The 17,822-nt window shown below is 43.6% G+C and overlaps 1 protein-coding gene across 4 annotated transcripts in view; it reads right to left on the bottom strand.

Annotated features, from left to right (window-relative positions):
- Sh3pxd2a (SH3 and PX domains 2A) overlaps nt 1-1,108 on the bottom strand; it is a 219,364-nt gene extending 218,256 nt beyond the window's left edge. For all 4 annotated transcript variants that reach the window (XM_078015409.1, XM_078015529.1, XM_078015474.1 and 1 more), the window contains exon 1: nt 547-1,108. In XM_078015409.1, the coding sequence (XP_077871535.1) occupies nt 547-618 (72 nt within the window). In that variant the 5' untranslated portion in view covers nt 619-1,108. The remainder of the gene's footprint in view (nt 1-546) is intronic.
- Nucleotides 1,109-17,822: the final 16,714 nt, after the last annotated feature.

Raw genomic sequence — 17,822 nt, 5'->3', positions numbered from 1 at the left:
AAGAAGGAAATCAAAGCTGGGCGCTCAGAGTGGAGGGGGCAGGGGACACGGCGCTTCCTTCTGCCCCCAGACCCAGGCCTAGGCAGGCAGACAGCAAACGTGGGCTGCAGAGTGCGAGGCGTGGGTCTCCAGGCAAGCCTCTGAAAGCATCCCGGGCTGAGCGAGCGCGAGCGACCCGAGCCCCCAGGGAGCGCCGGGAAGATGCTCTTTCCCAGTGGAGTCGCTCAACTAGGGGCTGACGAAAGCGCCCCCCTCCCCGCCCCAATCCATCAAAGCTCAGGCGGACAGATGACTTCACCGTTGTAACAGACAAGGGCAGCCACTTGCCAATTCCAATGCCAAAAAAAGAAACCGGAGAGAGGGGACTGGAGAAAGGACAGAAAAGGTTTCCCTGAAGATCACAGCCCTGCAAAGAAACTCTAGAGCCACAGGCTGCCCTGGGGGCACGCAGCTCCGGGACTTACTAGCGAGGAGGAGCTAGGGGCCACCCGGCGCCCTGGCCAGCCCCCCGCTGGGGTATCTGGGGTGTGGGGGGACAGTACTCACATAATGCTTGGAGGGGTTCCTCCGCTTCTCCACGTCCACCACGGTGGCATCTTGCACGCAGTAGGCGAGCATCTTCCCCCACAAAGCGAGTGGCGCCCCCCGGCGGCGTCACCTTCTCATCCCGGCCCTGCTCCGGCTCCTGCAGCCCGGGTCCCCGCCGCCACCCGCCACACCGGCCCGGCGCGCCGATCGCTGCCCGGGCTTCCTGTGCCCACGGGCACGGCCCGGGTCAGGCGACGGTCCCGGAGGGCACGAGGGCTCTGTGCGTCTCGGGAGGCTCCCCGTGGGCCTGCCTTGCGCCCCTTCCCTCCCGCGTCGCCGCTGCAGCCGCCCGGCTCCTGCTCGCCCGCCCGCCTGCTCTCTCCGCCGCCCGGTGGGTCCGGCGGGAACTGGCGGAGCAGAGGAGGGCCGGGGGTGTGTCCCGCCAGCGAGGGCACGGGGCGGGAGACCAGATCCTGCTGTCAGCGCGCCGGGGAGGGGCCGGCGGCGCCCCTTCGCGGCGCTCCGGCTCCGGGGGGCTCGGAGCAGGCGGAGGTTGTGGGCGCTGGAGGCGGAGGCAGGGCCGGGCAGGCAGCGAAGGGAAGGGAAGGGAGGGGAGGGGAGGGGAGAGGGGAAGCGCGCGGGGAGGGGCTCCGGGTCGGGGGAGGGGCTCGGGAAGACGGGGAGGGGGCTGCAGGCGGCCCGAGGGGTTGGGGCGGGTCGGCGCGCCCCCGCCAGAGCCGAGGGAGCAGCCAGAGGCCTGGCGCGGCACTGGGCTAGCCCGCTGGGCACAAAAACTCGGGGTGGCTTTGGAGGGCGGAGGCTTGGGGAAAGTGAACGCGGCGCTCCCCCATCCTGGCTTTCTGTCTCGGAAAGGATTTGTGCCTTCTTGTCGCCACCTTTATGTCCCCCTACCTCTCCTGTCCCACATAGCTCTTTAATGAAAGTAGTTTATTACCCGGCTGTTACTGCCCAGGGACTCAGAAAGAGAAAGGAATGGAAAGGGCCTGTATTAAATCCTTCAATCAGAGCCTCTTCGGATGAAACACCTGCCCCCGCCCCCATCGGGTCACAAAGGGTGAATTCTCCCCGGAAATGGGATCGATGGATTCGCTGCATGAGTCGTCCATCGATCTGGGCTTGTGTAACTATCCTGTGACATCATTTACCAAAGACAAGGTTACATACTACATAACAAGGCTGCCTTAAGCCCAGGGCTCCCCTGGGACCCTCCCGGGGCTAGCTACCAGGGAGGGGAACACACAATGGTGGGAAAATCCACTGGGTGGGGGGCCAGCTCTTTATTAGCTCCAGGCTCTGACTTTCTCACCACCCTCCCTCTGTTCTGGAAAATCAACTATCCAAGCCACTTGTCCATCTCTGGACTTGGAGCACAATTTTACTTAATTTGATTTAGCTTTTCCCCCAACTATTTCAACATTTTTTTCCCATTCTACTTTCAAACATTTAAAGGGGGAGAGAGAGCTTTCCCAACTAATCCAACTGTTTCACAATCACAATGAAGTTTTGTGACTGTTGACCAATGGAAACATCTGAAATGGGGACGAAGAGTTTTGTGATCTTATTTTCTTCCTTGCACTATCAGAACCCTTGTACCAGTCGAAGACTGCATTCCCACATTTGCTTGGGGCAGAGTATCCCACGCTGTTCCAACCATTTTGGGGAAGGGTGCAAGGATACCAAATGATGGCACATGAGAAGGAAATACAGAAGAGCATAGGGGTCCAGACTTGATGCACTGAAGACTTCACAGTTGTATCAGACAAGGGCAGCTACTTGCCAATTCCAATGCCAAAAAGAAAGAAAGGAGAGAGAAACAAAGAGAGAGAGAAAGACTAAGCATCTTGTCTGAGATGCTAAAAAATGCTTTTGGGTATTGCGGCAAGAATACTAGGAGAAGGTGATCTGGCAGTGAAGTTCAATTGATGGGGAAACAGGGAGAGTAGGGCCCCCTCTCTCAAGCAAAGTTTGTTTCTTGAAGGGGTGGGTGGGAAAAACGGCTGTCAGTATTGAACTTCCAATCCAGCTCCCAGTCATCTCTGGTGATGAGTCAAGGAAGTCTGTGAGTTCAGTTAAAAGGATTCATAATAGCACTAGCAGCCCTTCCTCTACAGAAGGGAAAGCATTCTAATACTCTAACAATCCCATGGGGAGGGAAGCTGATGTTTGTTGCAGGGAAAAAAGAGGAGGGGACCCAGTTCACCATGGGTCCCCTTGGGAATCAGAGCAGTGGGCTCAGGCAAGAGGGCACCGCAGCTCTCCTGCTCACTCTCCTACTCCTGGACCCTAATCCACACTGAATATGACACCAAACATAAGAAGTCTGTGGAGAGCGGTCCCATGCTTCCCGCTGCCCTGGCGATATGGTGTTCACCTAACTTGTACTGATCCTTTTCCCACTTAAGAAATTCCAGAAAATCTGACATCTCTTAAATTCAGTTTGTTTGTGGTGCTTTTCGTACCAAGGATTGAACCAGGGGTGCTTAGCCACTAAGACACATACCCAGCACCCCCCCACACACCTTTTTTTTTTTTTTTTTTTTTGAGACAGGCTCTTGCCAAGTTGCTTAGAGCTTCGCTAAGTTGCTGAGGCTGGCCTTGAACTTGCTGCTTCAAGCCTCTCAAGCTCTGAGGTTGCAGGAGTATGCCACTGCTCCCAGCTTAAATTCAATTCTTTTTTTTTTTTTTTTTTTTTTTTTGGTGGGACCAGGGATTGAACCCAGGGCCTGTGCATGCTAGGCAAGCACTCTATCAACAGAGCTGTATCCTAGCCCCAAATTCAATTCTTTAAGCACAACCTCAACATACTTCCAACTTCCCCCCATGCTCCTGAACAATCTCCATTGGAGGGAGTAACCCATTGCCACCACTTAATCCCAACCCCATTGTACCAAGAGCTCTGGAGAACAGAGTTTATTTATACCGGTGGGAGAAAAGGTATTCATGAATGAAATGGTGCAGGCAGGTGCCCTTCCCTAGGGACATGTCAACCTCATGCAAACTTCTTTTCCACCATTGCTTTAGGTATTCCTTTCCACTCAACACTTGTTTACTGAGAGCCTCCCAGGTACCTGGTTCTTCCCTAAATGATGGAAATTAGCAAAAGTCAGGTTGGAGATGGGGCCTGTGCATAATTAGGTACCTACCATGTGCTTAGTGACTCAGGATGGCCTCTGTTGGAGACAATGGCTTAAAGAGCCAGTGCTGGAGGGGATCAGATAAACTCCTATTTTGCCACCTCCATCTATGAATAAGCTGGGATAACTCCAATTTAAGGATACTGTGTGAGTTCAAGTGACAAAACACAAACTGAAAAAAAAAAAAGTTTGGAATAAATGAAGGAAAAAGAACTCAAGATAAAGATGCAAACTAATAACTGAAAATCAGATTTTTTGTAAACAAGCAATTATAGAATGTTTAGAATCTAAGAATTTTCCAGCTGGAGGGAACCAGAGAGGTTATTCATTCCTTTAATTTTACAGAGAGAAAACTGGGACCAAAATAATCTAAGCAAGTTGCTGGATGCCACATAGCTAGTTAGGCCCAGATCCACCACATTTTCCCTCCATCATGCTATGTGCCTATTCACGGGCAAGAAAAGTTCATTTAAAAAGCACACTTAGGGGCTGGGATTGAGGCTCAGCTGTAGAGCACTCCCCTAGCACGAGTGGGACCTGGGTTCGATCCTCAGCACCATTTAAAAATAAAGGCATTGTGTTGTGTCTATCTACCCCTAAAAAATAAATATTAAAAAAAAAAAAGAGCACACTTAGCGGGCTGGGGTTGTGGCTCAATGGTAGAGTGCTTGCCTAACATGCGTGAGGCACTGGGTTCGATCCTCAGCACCACATAAAAATAAAATAAAGGTATTATGTCCAACAACTAAAAAATTATAAATTTTTTTTTAAAAGATCACACTTAGGGGCTGGGGAATGTGACTCAAGTGGTAGCGCGCTAGCCTGGCATGCGTGCAGCCCGGGTTAGATCCTCAGCACCACATACAAACAAAGATGTTGTGTCCGCCGAAAACAAACTAAAAAGTAAATATTAAAAAAAATTCTCTCTCTCTCTCTCTCTCTCTCTCTCTCTCTCAAAAAAAAAAAAAAGTTAATTAGATCACACTTAACACATGTATTACCACCTGTAGATTCAGAATGCTGCATGCTCTTGAACTCTGGCATGCAACCAAGAATTGTTCCTCACACATGAATCACATTGCATGGATCCCTGTCCCCAAGGAAGACTGGATAGTCCTCCAGGTTAGGGTCCTCTGTGCATGTGCAAATCCCACCTGCTCCCTGTATGCACAGCCTACCCCACCTCCTCTCCCATAGATGGTCTTTGTGGCCACTCCAAAGACAACATACAGGAAAGCACTGAAAACTATTGAGCACTAAGCAAAGGCACAGTCTAATCCTTTCTTCCTCCTTTTATGACAATTTCCAGGAATGGAGGTGCACACCTGTGATCCCAGCAACTAGGGAGGCTGAGGTAGGAAGATCACAAGTTTGAGGCCAGCCTCAACAACCTGTCAAGGCTCTAAGCAACTTAGTGAGATCCTATCTCAAAACAAAAAAAATAATAAAGGAATGGGGATGTGGCTTGGTGGTAAAATTCCCCTGGGCTCAATCCCCAGTGCTGCCAAAAAAAAAAGAAAAGAAAGAAATTTTATGGCAATTGCTAACCATTCACTTGGTTATTAGTCAATATTAGAACTGGGATGGCTCAGACTCTACTGTATTGAACCGTATTTACACTTTTTGTTTTATTTAACTTTCATGAGCTTAGGTTGTAACTTCTAAGCCAATAAGAAGTCTGTGAGGGCCTTAAGGACCATGAACTTAGACTTTGACACAACCCTCTTCCTCCCCACCCCCATCCCATAAACCACTCTGCCACTTGCCATCTGCCGCTTGCCATACACACCCCACTCATCACAGGGCTTTCTATGAGGCAGGTGTTCAACAAATGATTGCATTTTTAAATTACTGGGACCTTAGCAGATATTTGTAGAGGTGGCTTATTCTAAGGGATGCCTCAGAAGAGTTGGAAGATAGAATCTCAGAGCAGGGCTTATCTAACCTGGGTTCTAGTCCTAGCTCAGCCACAGTCCAGCCTTGTGACCTTGAAGTGAATTCCCTTCTCTGGGTCTCTGGTGATCTTTCTGGGCCCTTCCTTCCACGCTCTTCCGTGGTGGATAAACTATTCTGTAAAGTGAAGTCTCACTAAATTGTTACCCAGAGATGTTCAAGATGGAGTGAAATTTGGGGCCCCCTCCTGGCCAAAGTGGTTAACTCCAGCAGCTGGCCCAGGCAGCATCCCTCTGGCTACACTCTGGTGGGGACAAACAGGAGCGCCTGGCATGAAAAGCCTGACATTCTACAGAGAGCATACATACTCCTGGGCTCATGCATCTCTCTCTGTTTCCTCTCCTTTCTCCCCTCTTTCTTCTTCCCCTTCTCTCTTTCTGAAATTTGGCAGTAACATATGACTTATGTTTGGGGCATGCCTTGAAGATGGTCCTCTCTGATGCCAACTTCCCAGGAAGGAAATTGCTGGACAATAGGTCCAGGATTGGGCCCTAGAACTGCCCACAATTCACTAATTCCAGCCATAATAAGACCCTGCCAATTTTTCTCTGATGCCCAGCACAGCAAAATCTCCATGTACTTCTTTACAAAATGCTGTTGAGGGTCTCAGCCTCCCATCTTAGCCTTCACTCTGGTGAGGGGCCTTGTGTGACAGACTTTTGTGAGAGACCCACTTGAGATTCCAGCCTTAGCAAATGACCATGCCCCTGGAATGCCAGAAGGAAATCTGGTAACTCACACAGCCAGAGGCCAAGGACACAACTGGATTCACAGATGAAAAAAATATGCTTCTATAACTCCAGGCTGCACCCAGAATCCTGCCCAGACATCTGGTCCCCAGACTAGTATATTGTATACCGTGTCTTAAGACCTTCAGAAACTAGCGTGGATAGTTTCATATCATCTGATCTCAGCTACTGAACACACCTGGAGGGTATTTCTATCTGGTAGGGGGTTACCAGCACCATCTTGGTATAAAATATCAGTCTGTATAGTTCCATTTTAACCATAAACCAACACATATTTTATTTTTCAAAATCCCCTGGATTTTCCAGAAGCCAGCAAACCCTGGGTTGGCCACTGGATGACAAAAAGAACAAGGGAAAAAGAAAATCCCTTGGGGAAATTCAAAGGCAGTTTATTTTAAAATAGCCAGAGGCTTAAATAACCAAAAATGTAAGTCTGATTTTGGTCTGACCTGGGTGTCCCGGCCCACCCCCACACCGCCGCCTCTTTTTTTCTAGTTCTCTATTCAGAAATGTCATAGAAATCTCTCTCTCTCTCTCTCTCTCTCTCTCTCTCTCTCTCTCTCTCTCTCTCTCTGTTTTCCTATTTGAATCCATGTCTCTTTCAGGTGAAAGATGCAAGACTCTCAAGGTCAAGTCTGGCTCCAGCTCCAGACTTGCCCTTTCTGTATAAAGCAGAAACAACCAATAGATGGTTTATTTCCTACTCAATAGGTGAGAAAAGGCAGCCGTCAGAAAGCTGGTTCCCATAAAGGTGAATCTGGCTGGGTTGTTATCAACTTAGTTCATTTTCTTTCCTAATATATGCAGAGTACATGTCTTATTTAGACTCTTCAGTTTATAAGTACTAGACAGTGAGCTGAGCTAGCTAAAAAGAAAAAGGAAATAAAGGCTGGCCTTTATTTTCAACATACATAGTTCCTTGTAGAATCCACAGATATTTGGACTTCAGTAGAACCTAGAAGTAGCAAACTTTGAGAATATGAGCAATAGGTTTCTTCATCTCTTATCTCTGTTTAGTATCGTGTGTTTTATTCTTCTGACTCCAGACTTTTTTCTCCTTCTCTATGAACATAGCAAGAGCCTCAGTCCAGACACCTAAGACTCACTGGCTGCCTCTGGAGCTTAGTCCCTGGTTTGCTGTGGAAAGAAGATTGATTTAACCACTGAGACATCTCCAGCCCTTTTTTTGTTTGTTTGGATTTTTTTTTTTGGGGGGGGGTACTGGGGATTGAAAAAGATTGGCCCAGGTTGGCTCAAGTGTCTGTCTCAATCGAATCAATTATCATGGGGTGGAGTCATGTAGTACAAACTTAATCATAAGCTAACTTGTTTGGTTAGGAGATTAGTTCTAAGAGAGAGGGCTGTTATAGGCAGGTTGCATACATCAAAATATAGCTACTAAACTGGGGTATGGTGGCACATGCCTGTAATCCCAGCGGCTCAGGAGGCTGAGAGAGGAGGATCACAAGTTCAAAGCCAGCCTCAGCAATGGTGAGGCACTAAGCAACTCAGCAGACCCTGTCTCTAAATAAAATATAATATAGGGCTGGGGATGTGGCTCAGTGGTCGAGTGCCCCTGAGTTCAATCTCTAGTACCCCGCCCCCCCAAAAAGGGGCTGGAGATGTGACCCCTGAGTTCAATCCTTGGTATTCAAAACTAGCAAGCAAATACACAAAATGTATATAGCTACTAAATTATTGTTTTCTTTTTCAAGGACTTCATTAATTTATTTATCTACTAAATAAGTATTTGTTAAGTTCCCAACATGTCTCACCTGCTATGCTAGGAGTACCGGCTTCAGTTGGAGGCAAACCAGACCAGGCCTTTGTCCTTATGGAGGTTTACATAGTCTTTGGAGAAGATAAACTTATTTTTGCTTGTTTGTTTTTCTATGGCATTGGGGATTGAATCCAGGGGTACTGGGCCATTGAGCTACATGCCCAGATCTTTTTATTTTTATTTTGAGACAGGGTCTCATTAAGCTGCCCAGGCTGGCTGGCCTTGAACTTGAGATGCCCTGCCTTAGCCTCCTGGATCACCAAAAAATAAAAAAAAAAAGAGAGAGAGAGAGAGAGAGAGGGTTTTGGTTTTTTAAATTTGAATTTGGGAAGGTTCACTGTAGTCAGTGGAGGGACCTAGTAGGGGAGGGGAACAGAAGTTTTAAAGTAACATCTGAGAGACTAGGATAGTGGTGTTGGGATGGGATACAGGTAAGCTTTAGAGGTAGAGTGGTTTTGAGATAAGTGGGCTCTCAGGGAGAGAGAGAAAGAGACCCTTAGGAGATGGAGACGGGATGTACAGGCATGACCAGCCACTGTCCCTTTAGTTAAATGAACAAAATCTCCTGCATAGGCTTGTACCAGATCAACTGGAACAAAACCATAATCAATTTAAATGTCACCGGATTCAAAGAATTATATAATGTGCCCACAGCTGATTTTAAGGCTAAACTGCTTAACCAAAAAGAAACGTACCAAACCCCAAATATCAAATGATTGTCATGGAATTTGATTTTCAAGGAAGCTTTCCTGAGAGCCCGCACATTTCTTCCCAGGAAAATCATATATATGATCAGAGAGCCCAACCTGGGTGCATCACCCATCTTCTTTGAGAGGCCAGGGGTGCCCACCCCCTACTTTTGGTGTGTGAATGCCTTCACTGTCCTTAAATAAATCTTCACTCGTACCTTGCTTTTAATGCATCATGAAATTCTTTGCAGCAGCTTAAGTGAAGAACCTCCCCAGGCTGAGTTGAGGTCCCACTGCTCCATGGAGGGACCTCCTTGGACCTCTGTCTGGTGACACAGCCTGTTTGGTGATATTGTTTGTCAGAGATGAGGGAAATAGAGGTGCTAAGGACAATTGTAGTTCCTGCCCTATGTAACTGGAGGGATGTGGTGCTATTGCATTTTCTAACTTTTTCTTTAATCTGTAAAATAAGGTGACTGATCTAACTCATGTCAAAAGTTCTCTCTAAATATAATAATAATAATAATGATAATAACAGTAACAACAATGTAATATCAGCAATTGTTTATGAAGCTCCTATTACGTGCTGTACCAGGAATTGTGCTGAATAAGCACTACACTTGTACATCTCTTACACAAATGGGAATTTAGCCACAAACAATAACATCAATCCCTTGTGGAAATCACTGTCTTGGTGACAACGAATTACACATGAGAAAAGCAAAACATTGGGGCCCCTTCAAATCTCTATGCTTTAAATATTTGTTCAGCATTAATTAATTTATTTTTCCCAACTATCCACAAGGGTTCCAATTTCTCCACATCCTTGCAGCGCTGAGGATGAAACCCAGGGCCTCCCACAAGCAAGGCAAGGGCTCTACCACTGAGCTATAGCCCCAGTCCATTCAGCATCTATTTAATATAGAAGAAATAAATTTTCTAAGACTACACCTCTTTTTCTACATGTAAAGTGAGGCATTTATAATATGAACTGATCACAATGTTTTCTTTTCTTTTTTTTTTTAAATATTTATTTATTTATTAGTTTTCGGCAGACACAACATCTTTGTTTGTATGTGGTGCTGAGGATCGAACCCGGGCCGCACGCATGCCAGGCGAGCGCGCTACCGCTTGAGCCACATCCCCAGCCCCGATCACAATGTTTTCTGAATCATCTTTTATTTCATGTTTTTTCATACCTGAATAATGTTACATGCTTGCCACAGGTAAAAATAGCTTATAGGAATGTAGCTTCAAAGTCTTAAAGGATTCTGCTATAGTTTTTTCTTTGTACTTTCGTGGAAATCAGATGTTTGCTAGTTTTCTGGAGTTCTTTCTTGTTTATTCTTTATTTTGGGGCGGGGAGATCACTGTTTTGGAGAATTAATTTCTTTGGAGGCATATTAATCCATTTGAATGTTCCAATAAATAATTGCTTCCAAGGAAACAGCAATAGGCCATGCAATCCCGCATACTGCAGCCTTGCCCTGCTGACTCAAAGGGCCATCTGCTGGCCGGGGTCAGAGCTGATGAGCCAGCTCACTCTAAAAGTGGAAAGCATCTCTCACACACACACACACACACTGTACAAATGTTCCCTGGAGATGTGAGGGGCTTGCCAGAGGGGATTTTGTTGCCTCTTAAGCCTCCTGTGTTCTGTGCCGGGAATTGTGCTGAGTAAGCACTATGCTCATTTGTTCTACAAACAGGAATTGAGTCACAAACCAGAATATCACTCCATTGTGGAAATCACAGTTTAGGTGACAATGGATGAAGCAAAGGAAAACCAAGACATTTGGGCCCCTTCAAATCACTATTCTCTAAATATTTGTTCAGCATTTACTTAATTAAGGCAGGAAGAAATAAATTTCCTGTTAAGGACATACCTCTTTATCTGTATCCACTCAAGGATGTGTTCTACTCTGGTAGGAACTGGACCACTTGTGCCAGTTGACCCTTGGAAAATCCCACTCTTTCAGGCCAAGACTCTTGGCCATTTGTCTACGTTGCCCAACAGTAGGAGGGTGACCACTGCTCAGACCTTAAGAAATAAGATAGAAAGGCCTCACCGATGGAAAGCCAACAGACCATGTAAGACGATATCTGATTATTAATTCATGATACGACTAAAATATTAGAAGGTAAACTCCAAGTTTGCAAGTTTTCACTAAATATGCATTAAATGAACAAGTGACTCTTAAATAGAACAGAAAGTGGGTGATTGAAAAAAAGCTTTTCAACTGAAGCCTAACTCTTAGAATTCTAATTTTTTTTCTCATTGCCCATTAAAAATTTTTTAAAAAATATTTATTTACTTATTGAGGCACTGGGGATCAAACTTGGAGCCTGTGCAGGTTAGGCAAGCACTCTACTATTGAGCCACACCCCCAGCCTTAGATAAAGAGCTAATTAATTACTTTTAGCTTCTGTAAGATGAATTTCTCCTAATCTTTTCCCAAATCTCTGAAGCACCCCTGTATTTTTTCAGCAGTTACATAAAGGCACATGGGTGGAGGCAGCCACCTCCTAGCATATTTCGTTTATTTATTGCAGTGATGTTTTTACATGCCTGTGGATTAGTACTCCAGGTGGCTGACCTACATTAATCCAGCTCTGATGATCACTGCTCCAGAGGAAATACAAGAGTCCCCATCTCCATCCAAGAACAGGAAAACCACCCAGGAGATGTTCAGTTAAGCATGGGGGATGAGCAGCAGTTCACCCCTTGGAAAGAAGCTAGATAAGTAAGTTTCAGGCAGAGGAAGAAGAATGTGCGAAGAAAGGGAGCCTAGGTCTGTGGATGTTGAGAGCAGTTCAGCAGAACCTCTCCTGGGCTGGGAGGAGTAACAGAGAAGCTGGAGACATGAGAAAGAGCCATGATGAGAAATATGGACTTGTCGTGTGTGTGTGTGTGTGTGTGTTACGTTTTTTGAGTTCTTTATATATCCTGGAGATTAGTGCTCTATCTGATGTGCGTGTGGTAAAAATTTGCTCCCTTTCTGTAGGCTCTCTCTTCACCTCACTGATTGTTTCTCTTGCTGAGAAGAAGCTTTTCAGTTTGAAACCTTCCCATTTATTGATTCTTGATTTTATTTCTTGCACTTTAGGAGTCTTAAGGAAGTCAGGGTCTAATCCAACATGATGAAGATCAGGGCCTATTTTTTCTTCTATTAGGTGCAGGGTCTCTGGTCTAATTCCTAAGTTCTTGATCCACTTTGAGTTGAGTTTTGTGCATGGTGAGAGAAGGGATTTAATTTCATTTTGCTACATATGGATTTCCAGTTTTCCCAGCACCATTTTTTGAAGGGGCTACTTTTCTCCAATATATGTTTTTGGCACCTTTGACTAGTATGAGTAAACTGGGCTGAGAAACTGAACAGACACTTCTCAGAAAATATACAATCAATCAAATATGTGAAAAAAAGACTCAACATCTCTAGCAATTAGATAAATGTGAACCAAAACTACTCTAAGATTTCATCTCACTCCAGTCAGAAAGGCAGTTATTAAGAATACAAGCAAAAATAAGTGTTGGCAAGGATATGGGGGAAAAAGCACACTCTTACATTGCTAGTGGGACTGCAAATTGGTACAATCAATCTGGAAAGCAATATGGATATTCCTTAGAAAACTTGGAATGGAACCACCATTTGACCCAGCTATCCCACTCCTCAGTCTATACCCAAAGGACTTAAAAATAGCATACTACAGGGACACAGCCACATCAATGTTTATTGCAGCACAATTCACAATAGCTAAATTGTGGAACCAAACTAGATGCCCTTCAATAGATGAATGGATAAAGAAACTGTGGTATATACACATAATGGAATATTACTCAGCATTAAAAGAATAAAATCATGGCATTTGCAGGTAAATGGATGGAGCTGGAGAATATCATGCTAAGTGAAGTAAGCCAGTCCCCCAAAACTAAAGGCCAATTGTTTTCTCTGGTAAATGGATGCTTATCCATCACGGGGGTGAGAGAGAGCATTGGAAGAAGGGAGGAACCTTGGATAGGGTAAAGGGGAGGGAGGAAAAGGGAGGAAGTATGGGGGTAGGAAAGGTGGTGGAATGAGATGGACATCATTCTCCTGACATATATGAAGACACAAATGGTGTGACTCTACTTTGTGTACAACCAGAGACATGAAAAAATGTGCTCCATTTGTTGTACTATGAACTGGAAATGTGTTCTATAACAAATTAGAACAAATAATTTAATTAATTAAAAAGAAATATGGAGTTGTCCAGAGAGGCACTGAGAGGCCTTAAGGAGATGTTCTCTAACATCTTGAAATGCTAACCTGTGTTAGCAGGAAAAGCTGAGCCCAACCCACCCACTACACACACACATTTGCACAGTTGAAAGGACTGTGGTTGCCCTTGCTGTCTGCAAGGTCCTGGTTCCAGGACCCCACTCAGAGGCTTAAGCCCTTACATAAAATGGCTTCATGTTTGCATATAAACTATACAATCCTCCCTTAAAATTTAAATAATCTGTAGATTACTTATAATACCTAATACAATATAAATGTTATTAAATAGTTGTTCCACTGTACTATTGAGGGGATGGTGACCAGAAAATAAGTCTGTACATGTTAAATGCAGACATAATTGTTTTTTTTCTGAATATGTCCCATCTGTGCTTGGTTGAATTTGTAGACGCCAAACCCACAAGTAGCAGAGAGCCAACTCAGCTGGTCACCTGAGCTCCAGAACCTGATTAGGAGGCCAGGGAAGTCTGACCTCCCCTGAGATGTAATTAGGCTCAGGGTCCCTGCATTAAGACATGAGTACAAAAGACACTGGGCAGTTTTTCTTTTATTCTTTTCATTTCTTTAAAAGATACAGGACTACTTAAAGCAAAAATTATAACATTGAACTATGTGGTTAATAACCTAAGTAGATGAAATACCCGTAGCAATAGCACATGTGTCAGAGGAGGACTGTAAATATTTTTTATTTTGAGGGCCATGTGATCTCTGCTGAGACTACTCACTCCTCTGTAGGATGGCTATGCTACAACCTAGCAAGCTCACTCCTCAGAACCAATACAAGAGAAGTTAGTACATATCCACAAAAATAAGCAGAAGTATTTATAGGAGTATTATTCATAATAGTCTCAGACCAAAAAACCACCCTAATATCCATCAATGCTGAACGCATCCATAAATAATGTTCTGTTCATACAACAGAATACTGTATGCCAATGATAAGGAAGAAAACTATTGCTGCAGACAATGACGTGGATGAAGCTTACAAATACAATATTAAGCAATAATGACAATGATAATACAGACGCAAAGAGGACAAGCTGGATAATTCCTTTTACATAAAGTTTGAAACAGGCAAAATTAATTTATAGTGATAGAGGTCAGAAGAATGGTTGCCTCTGAGAGGTATGAACTGGGAGGGGACACAAAGACTGGGACACTGGAAATGTCCACCTCTCAATCTAAGTGAAGGTTTTGAGATGTGCGCTGGAGTCATGCGTTCACTGTGTGGATGCTTCACCTTAATAAAAAAGAGGAGAGGGACTGAAATTAAGCAAAATGAATCAGCCTGGATAAATCTCTCTAACTAGTGAGTCAAAGCAGGTGCAGAAAGACATGTATAGTTACAAAGGTCAAACACAAAAATATTATAGATACTATAGATATGTATACATACACACACATATCTGCAATAAAATTAAGCTGGACAGGAAGAATACTCACCAATTTTAAGACAGTGGTTACCTTGATGAGAGAGAGGAAGTGGAGAATTCTGCAGTTGTAGTTATTTATGTGCCTTTTTAAAAGGAATTAAAAGCCAGGTGTGATGGACCATGCCTATAATCCCAGTGACTTGGAAGGCTGAGGCTGGAGGATCGGGAGTTCAAAACCAGTCTCAACAACTTAGCAAGACTGCAAGCAACTTAGCAAAAATCTGTCTCCAGATAAAAAATAAAAAGGGCTGGGGATGTGACTCAGTGGTTAAGCTCCTCTGGGTTCAATCCCTGGAAGCCAAAAAAGAAAGAAAGGAAAGGAAAAAAAAAAGCAATTCAATGCAGAAAACTGTTAATATTTGTTCTAAGTGGTGGTTGGTAAGAACTTGTCTTTCTAAATTGCTTCCTGTACTGTGAAGTGTTTAAAATATTCATGATTTTTAAATACTTCATTATAAATGAAAATATAAAATCAATCAGTGAGGACAATGAATGTGCTTAGAAAGCGTAGAAATCAGATGTTGGTGGTTATGGACTTCAGTTTCAGTGTTATATTAGTGCCAGCTATCTATTTTCATGTTTTGTAATAGATGCACAACAGAGTAACTCAATTCCCATGAAGAAGCCTTTGCAAATAATGTCTATAAGCAATTCGTTTTGCAGACTTCTGACATTCTTCAATGAAACTGTTCCATGAAATGAGGAAAACCACCCCATTCACAATATACTCAAAAAAAAAAAATACTTGGGAATCAACCTAACAAAAGAGGTTAAAGATTTATACAATGAAAACTACAGAACCCTAAAGAGAGAAATAGAAGAAGATCTTAGAAGATGGAAAAATATACCCTGTTCATGGATAGGCAGAACTAACATCATCAAAATGGCGATATTACCAAAAGTTCTCTATAGGTTCAATGCAATGCCAATCAAAATCCCAACGGCATTTCTTGTAGAAATAGATAAAGCAATCATGAAATTCATATGGAAAAATAAAAGACCCAGAATAGCAAAAGCAATTCTAAGCAGGAAGTGTGAATCAGGAGGTATAGTGATACCAGATTTCAAACTGTACTACAGAGCAATAGTAACAAAAACAGCATGGTACTGGTACCAAAACAGGCGGGTGGACCAATGGTGTAGAATAGAGGACACAGAAACCAATCCACAAAATTATAACTATCTTATATTCAATAAAGGGGCTAAAAGCATGCAATGGAGGAAGGATAGCATCTTCAACAAATGGTGCTGGTAAAACTGGAAATCCATATGCAATAAAATGAAACTGAATCCCTTTCTCTCACCATGCACAAAAGTTAACTCAAAATGGATCAAGGAGCTTGATATCAAACCAGAGACTCTGCGTCTGATAGAAGAAAAAGTTGGCTCCGATCTACATATTGTGGGGTCGGGCTCCAAATTCCTTAATAGGACATCCATAGCACAAGAGTTAATAACAAGAATCAACAAATGGGACTTACTCAAACTAAAAAGTTTTTTCTCAGCAAGAGAAACAATAAGAGAGGTAAATAGGGAGCCTACATCCTGGGAACAAATCTTTACTCCTCACACTTCAGATAGACCCCTAATATCCAAGTATACAAAGAACTCAAAAAATTAAGCAATAAGAAAACAAATAACCCATTCAACAATTGGGCCAAGGACCTGAACAGACACTTCTCAGAGGAGGATATACAATCAATCTACAAGTACATGAAAAAATGCTCACCATCTCTAGCAGTCAGAGAAATGCAAATCAAAACCACCCTAAGATACCATCTCACTCCAGTAAGATTGGCAGCCGTTATGAAGTCAAACAACAACAAATGCTGGCGAGGATGTGGGGAAAAGGGAACACTTGTACATTGCTGGTGGGACTGCAAATTGGTGCGGCCAATTTGGAAAGCAGTATGGAGATTCTTGGAAAAGCTAGGAATGGAACCACCATTTGACCCAGCTATTGCCCTTCTCGGACTATTCCCTGAAGTTCTTAAAAGAGTGTACTATAGGGATACTGCTACATCGATGTTCATAGCAGCACAATTCACAATAGCTAGACTGTGGAACCAACTTAGATGCCCTTCAATAGATGAATAGATTTAAAAAATGTGGCATTTATACACAATGGAGTACTACTCAGCACTAAAAAATGACAAATTCATGGAATTTGCAGGGAAATAGATGGCACTAGAGCAGATTATGCTTAGTGAAGCTAGCCAATCCCTAAAAAACAAATGCCAAATGTCTTCTTTGATATAAGGAGAGCAACTAAAAACAGAGCAGGGAGGAAGAGCATAAGAAAAAGATTAACATTAAACAGGAATGAGAGGTGGGAGGGAAAGGGAGAGAGAAGGGAAATTGCATGGAAATGGAAGGTGACCCTCATTGTTATACAAAATTACATATAAGAGGATGTGAGGGGAAAGGGAAAAAAATCAAGGGAGAGAAATGAATGAGCTAATTATGAGCTAATTATGTAAAATGGTCAACAACAGTTGAGACACATGATAAATCCCCAGGAAATAGTAGTCATCATCATTATTATTATTTACTAAAATAAGCACCACCTATTCTCTGGTCCAAATGACAAAGATTGAAATAACTTTGCTCTTCAAACATCAAGCAAGCTGGGTTCAAATGTTAAGTAAGTTGTGTCCATTTACTGAGCAGCTTATTGCAGTGACTAAGGTAGACTAGAACCCTGCCCTCAGGAGACCTGCATTTCTAGTAAGATTTGTGCGTTTGCAAATTCCTCTCTGGGCTGAGTTAGCAGACTGTGGTTCTTGTGGCTCTTTTCGAAGCAGCCTGCTCAGTCAATGTTCTTGTTGTCCCATGACTAATAGGTCCTATTAATAATAGCTTAAGGCCTCTTAAGCATTTCCTTAACAGTGGGTTCTCCCTCGTGGGCAATGTGTTATTTATGTGTAGCACTGACCGTGCAGTTTCATTGCCAGGTTTCTTTGCATATGTCTTTTTTAAAAAAAGATTTTTTAAAAGATGGACTCAATATCTTTATTTATTTTATTTATTTTTATGCAGTGCTGAGGATGGAACCCAATGCCTTACATGTGCAAGGCAAGCACTCTACCGCTGAGCTATTACCCCAGCCACTGGATATGTCTTTTCAAAACATTAAGTTGTTCTTCCCTGGATGGGAATGGAAAGCCTTGTTTTCATACTCCATCGTATTTAGTCTCAAAATGGCATTGCAACTTGGCAGGTTCTACAAAACTAATTTGCAAAGTTTGCTATACAAAA

This window comes from Ictidomys tridecemlineatus, chromosome 1 (genome assembly GCF_052094955.1).
Source record: "Ictidomys tridecemlineatus isolate mIctTri1 chromosome 1, mIctTri1.hap1, whole genome shotgun sequence".
Lineage (NCBI taxonomy): Eukaryota > Metazoa > Chordata > Mammalia > Rodentia > Sciuridae > Ictidomys > Ictidomys tridecemlineatus.
This window is presented reverse-complemented; position numbering and strand designations above follow the sequence as displayed.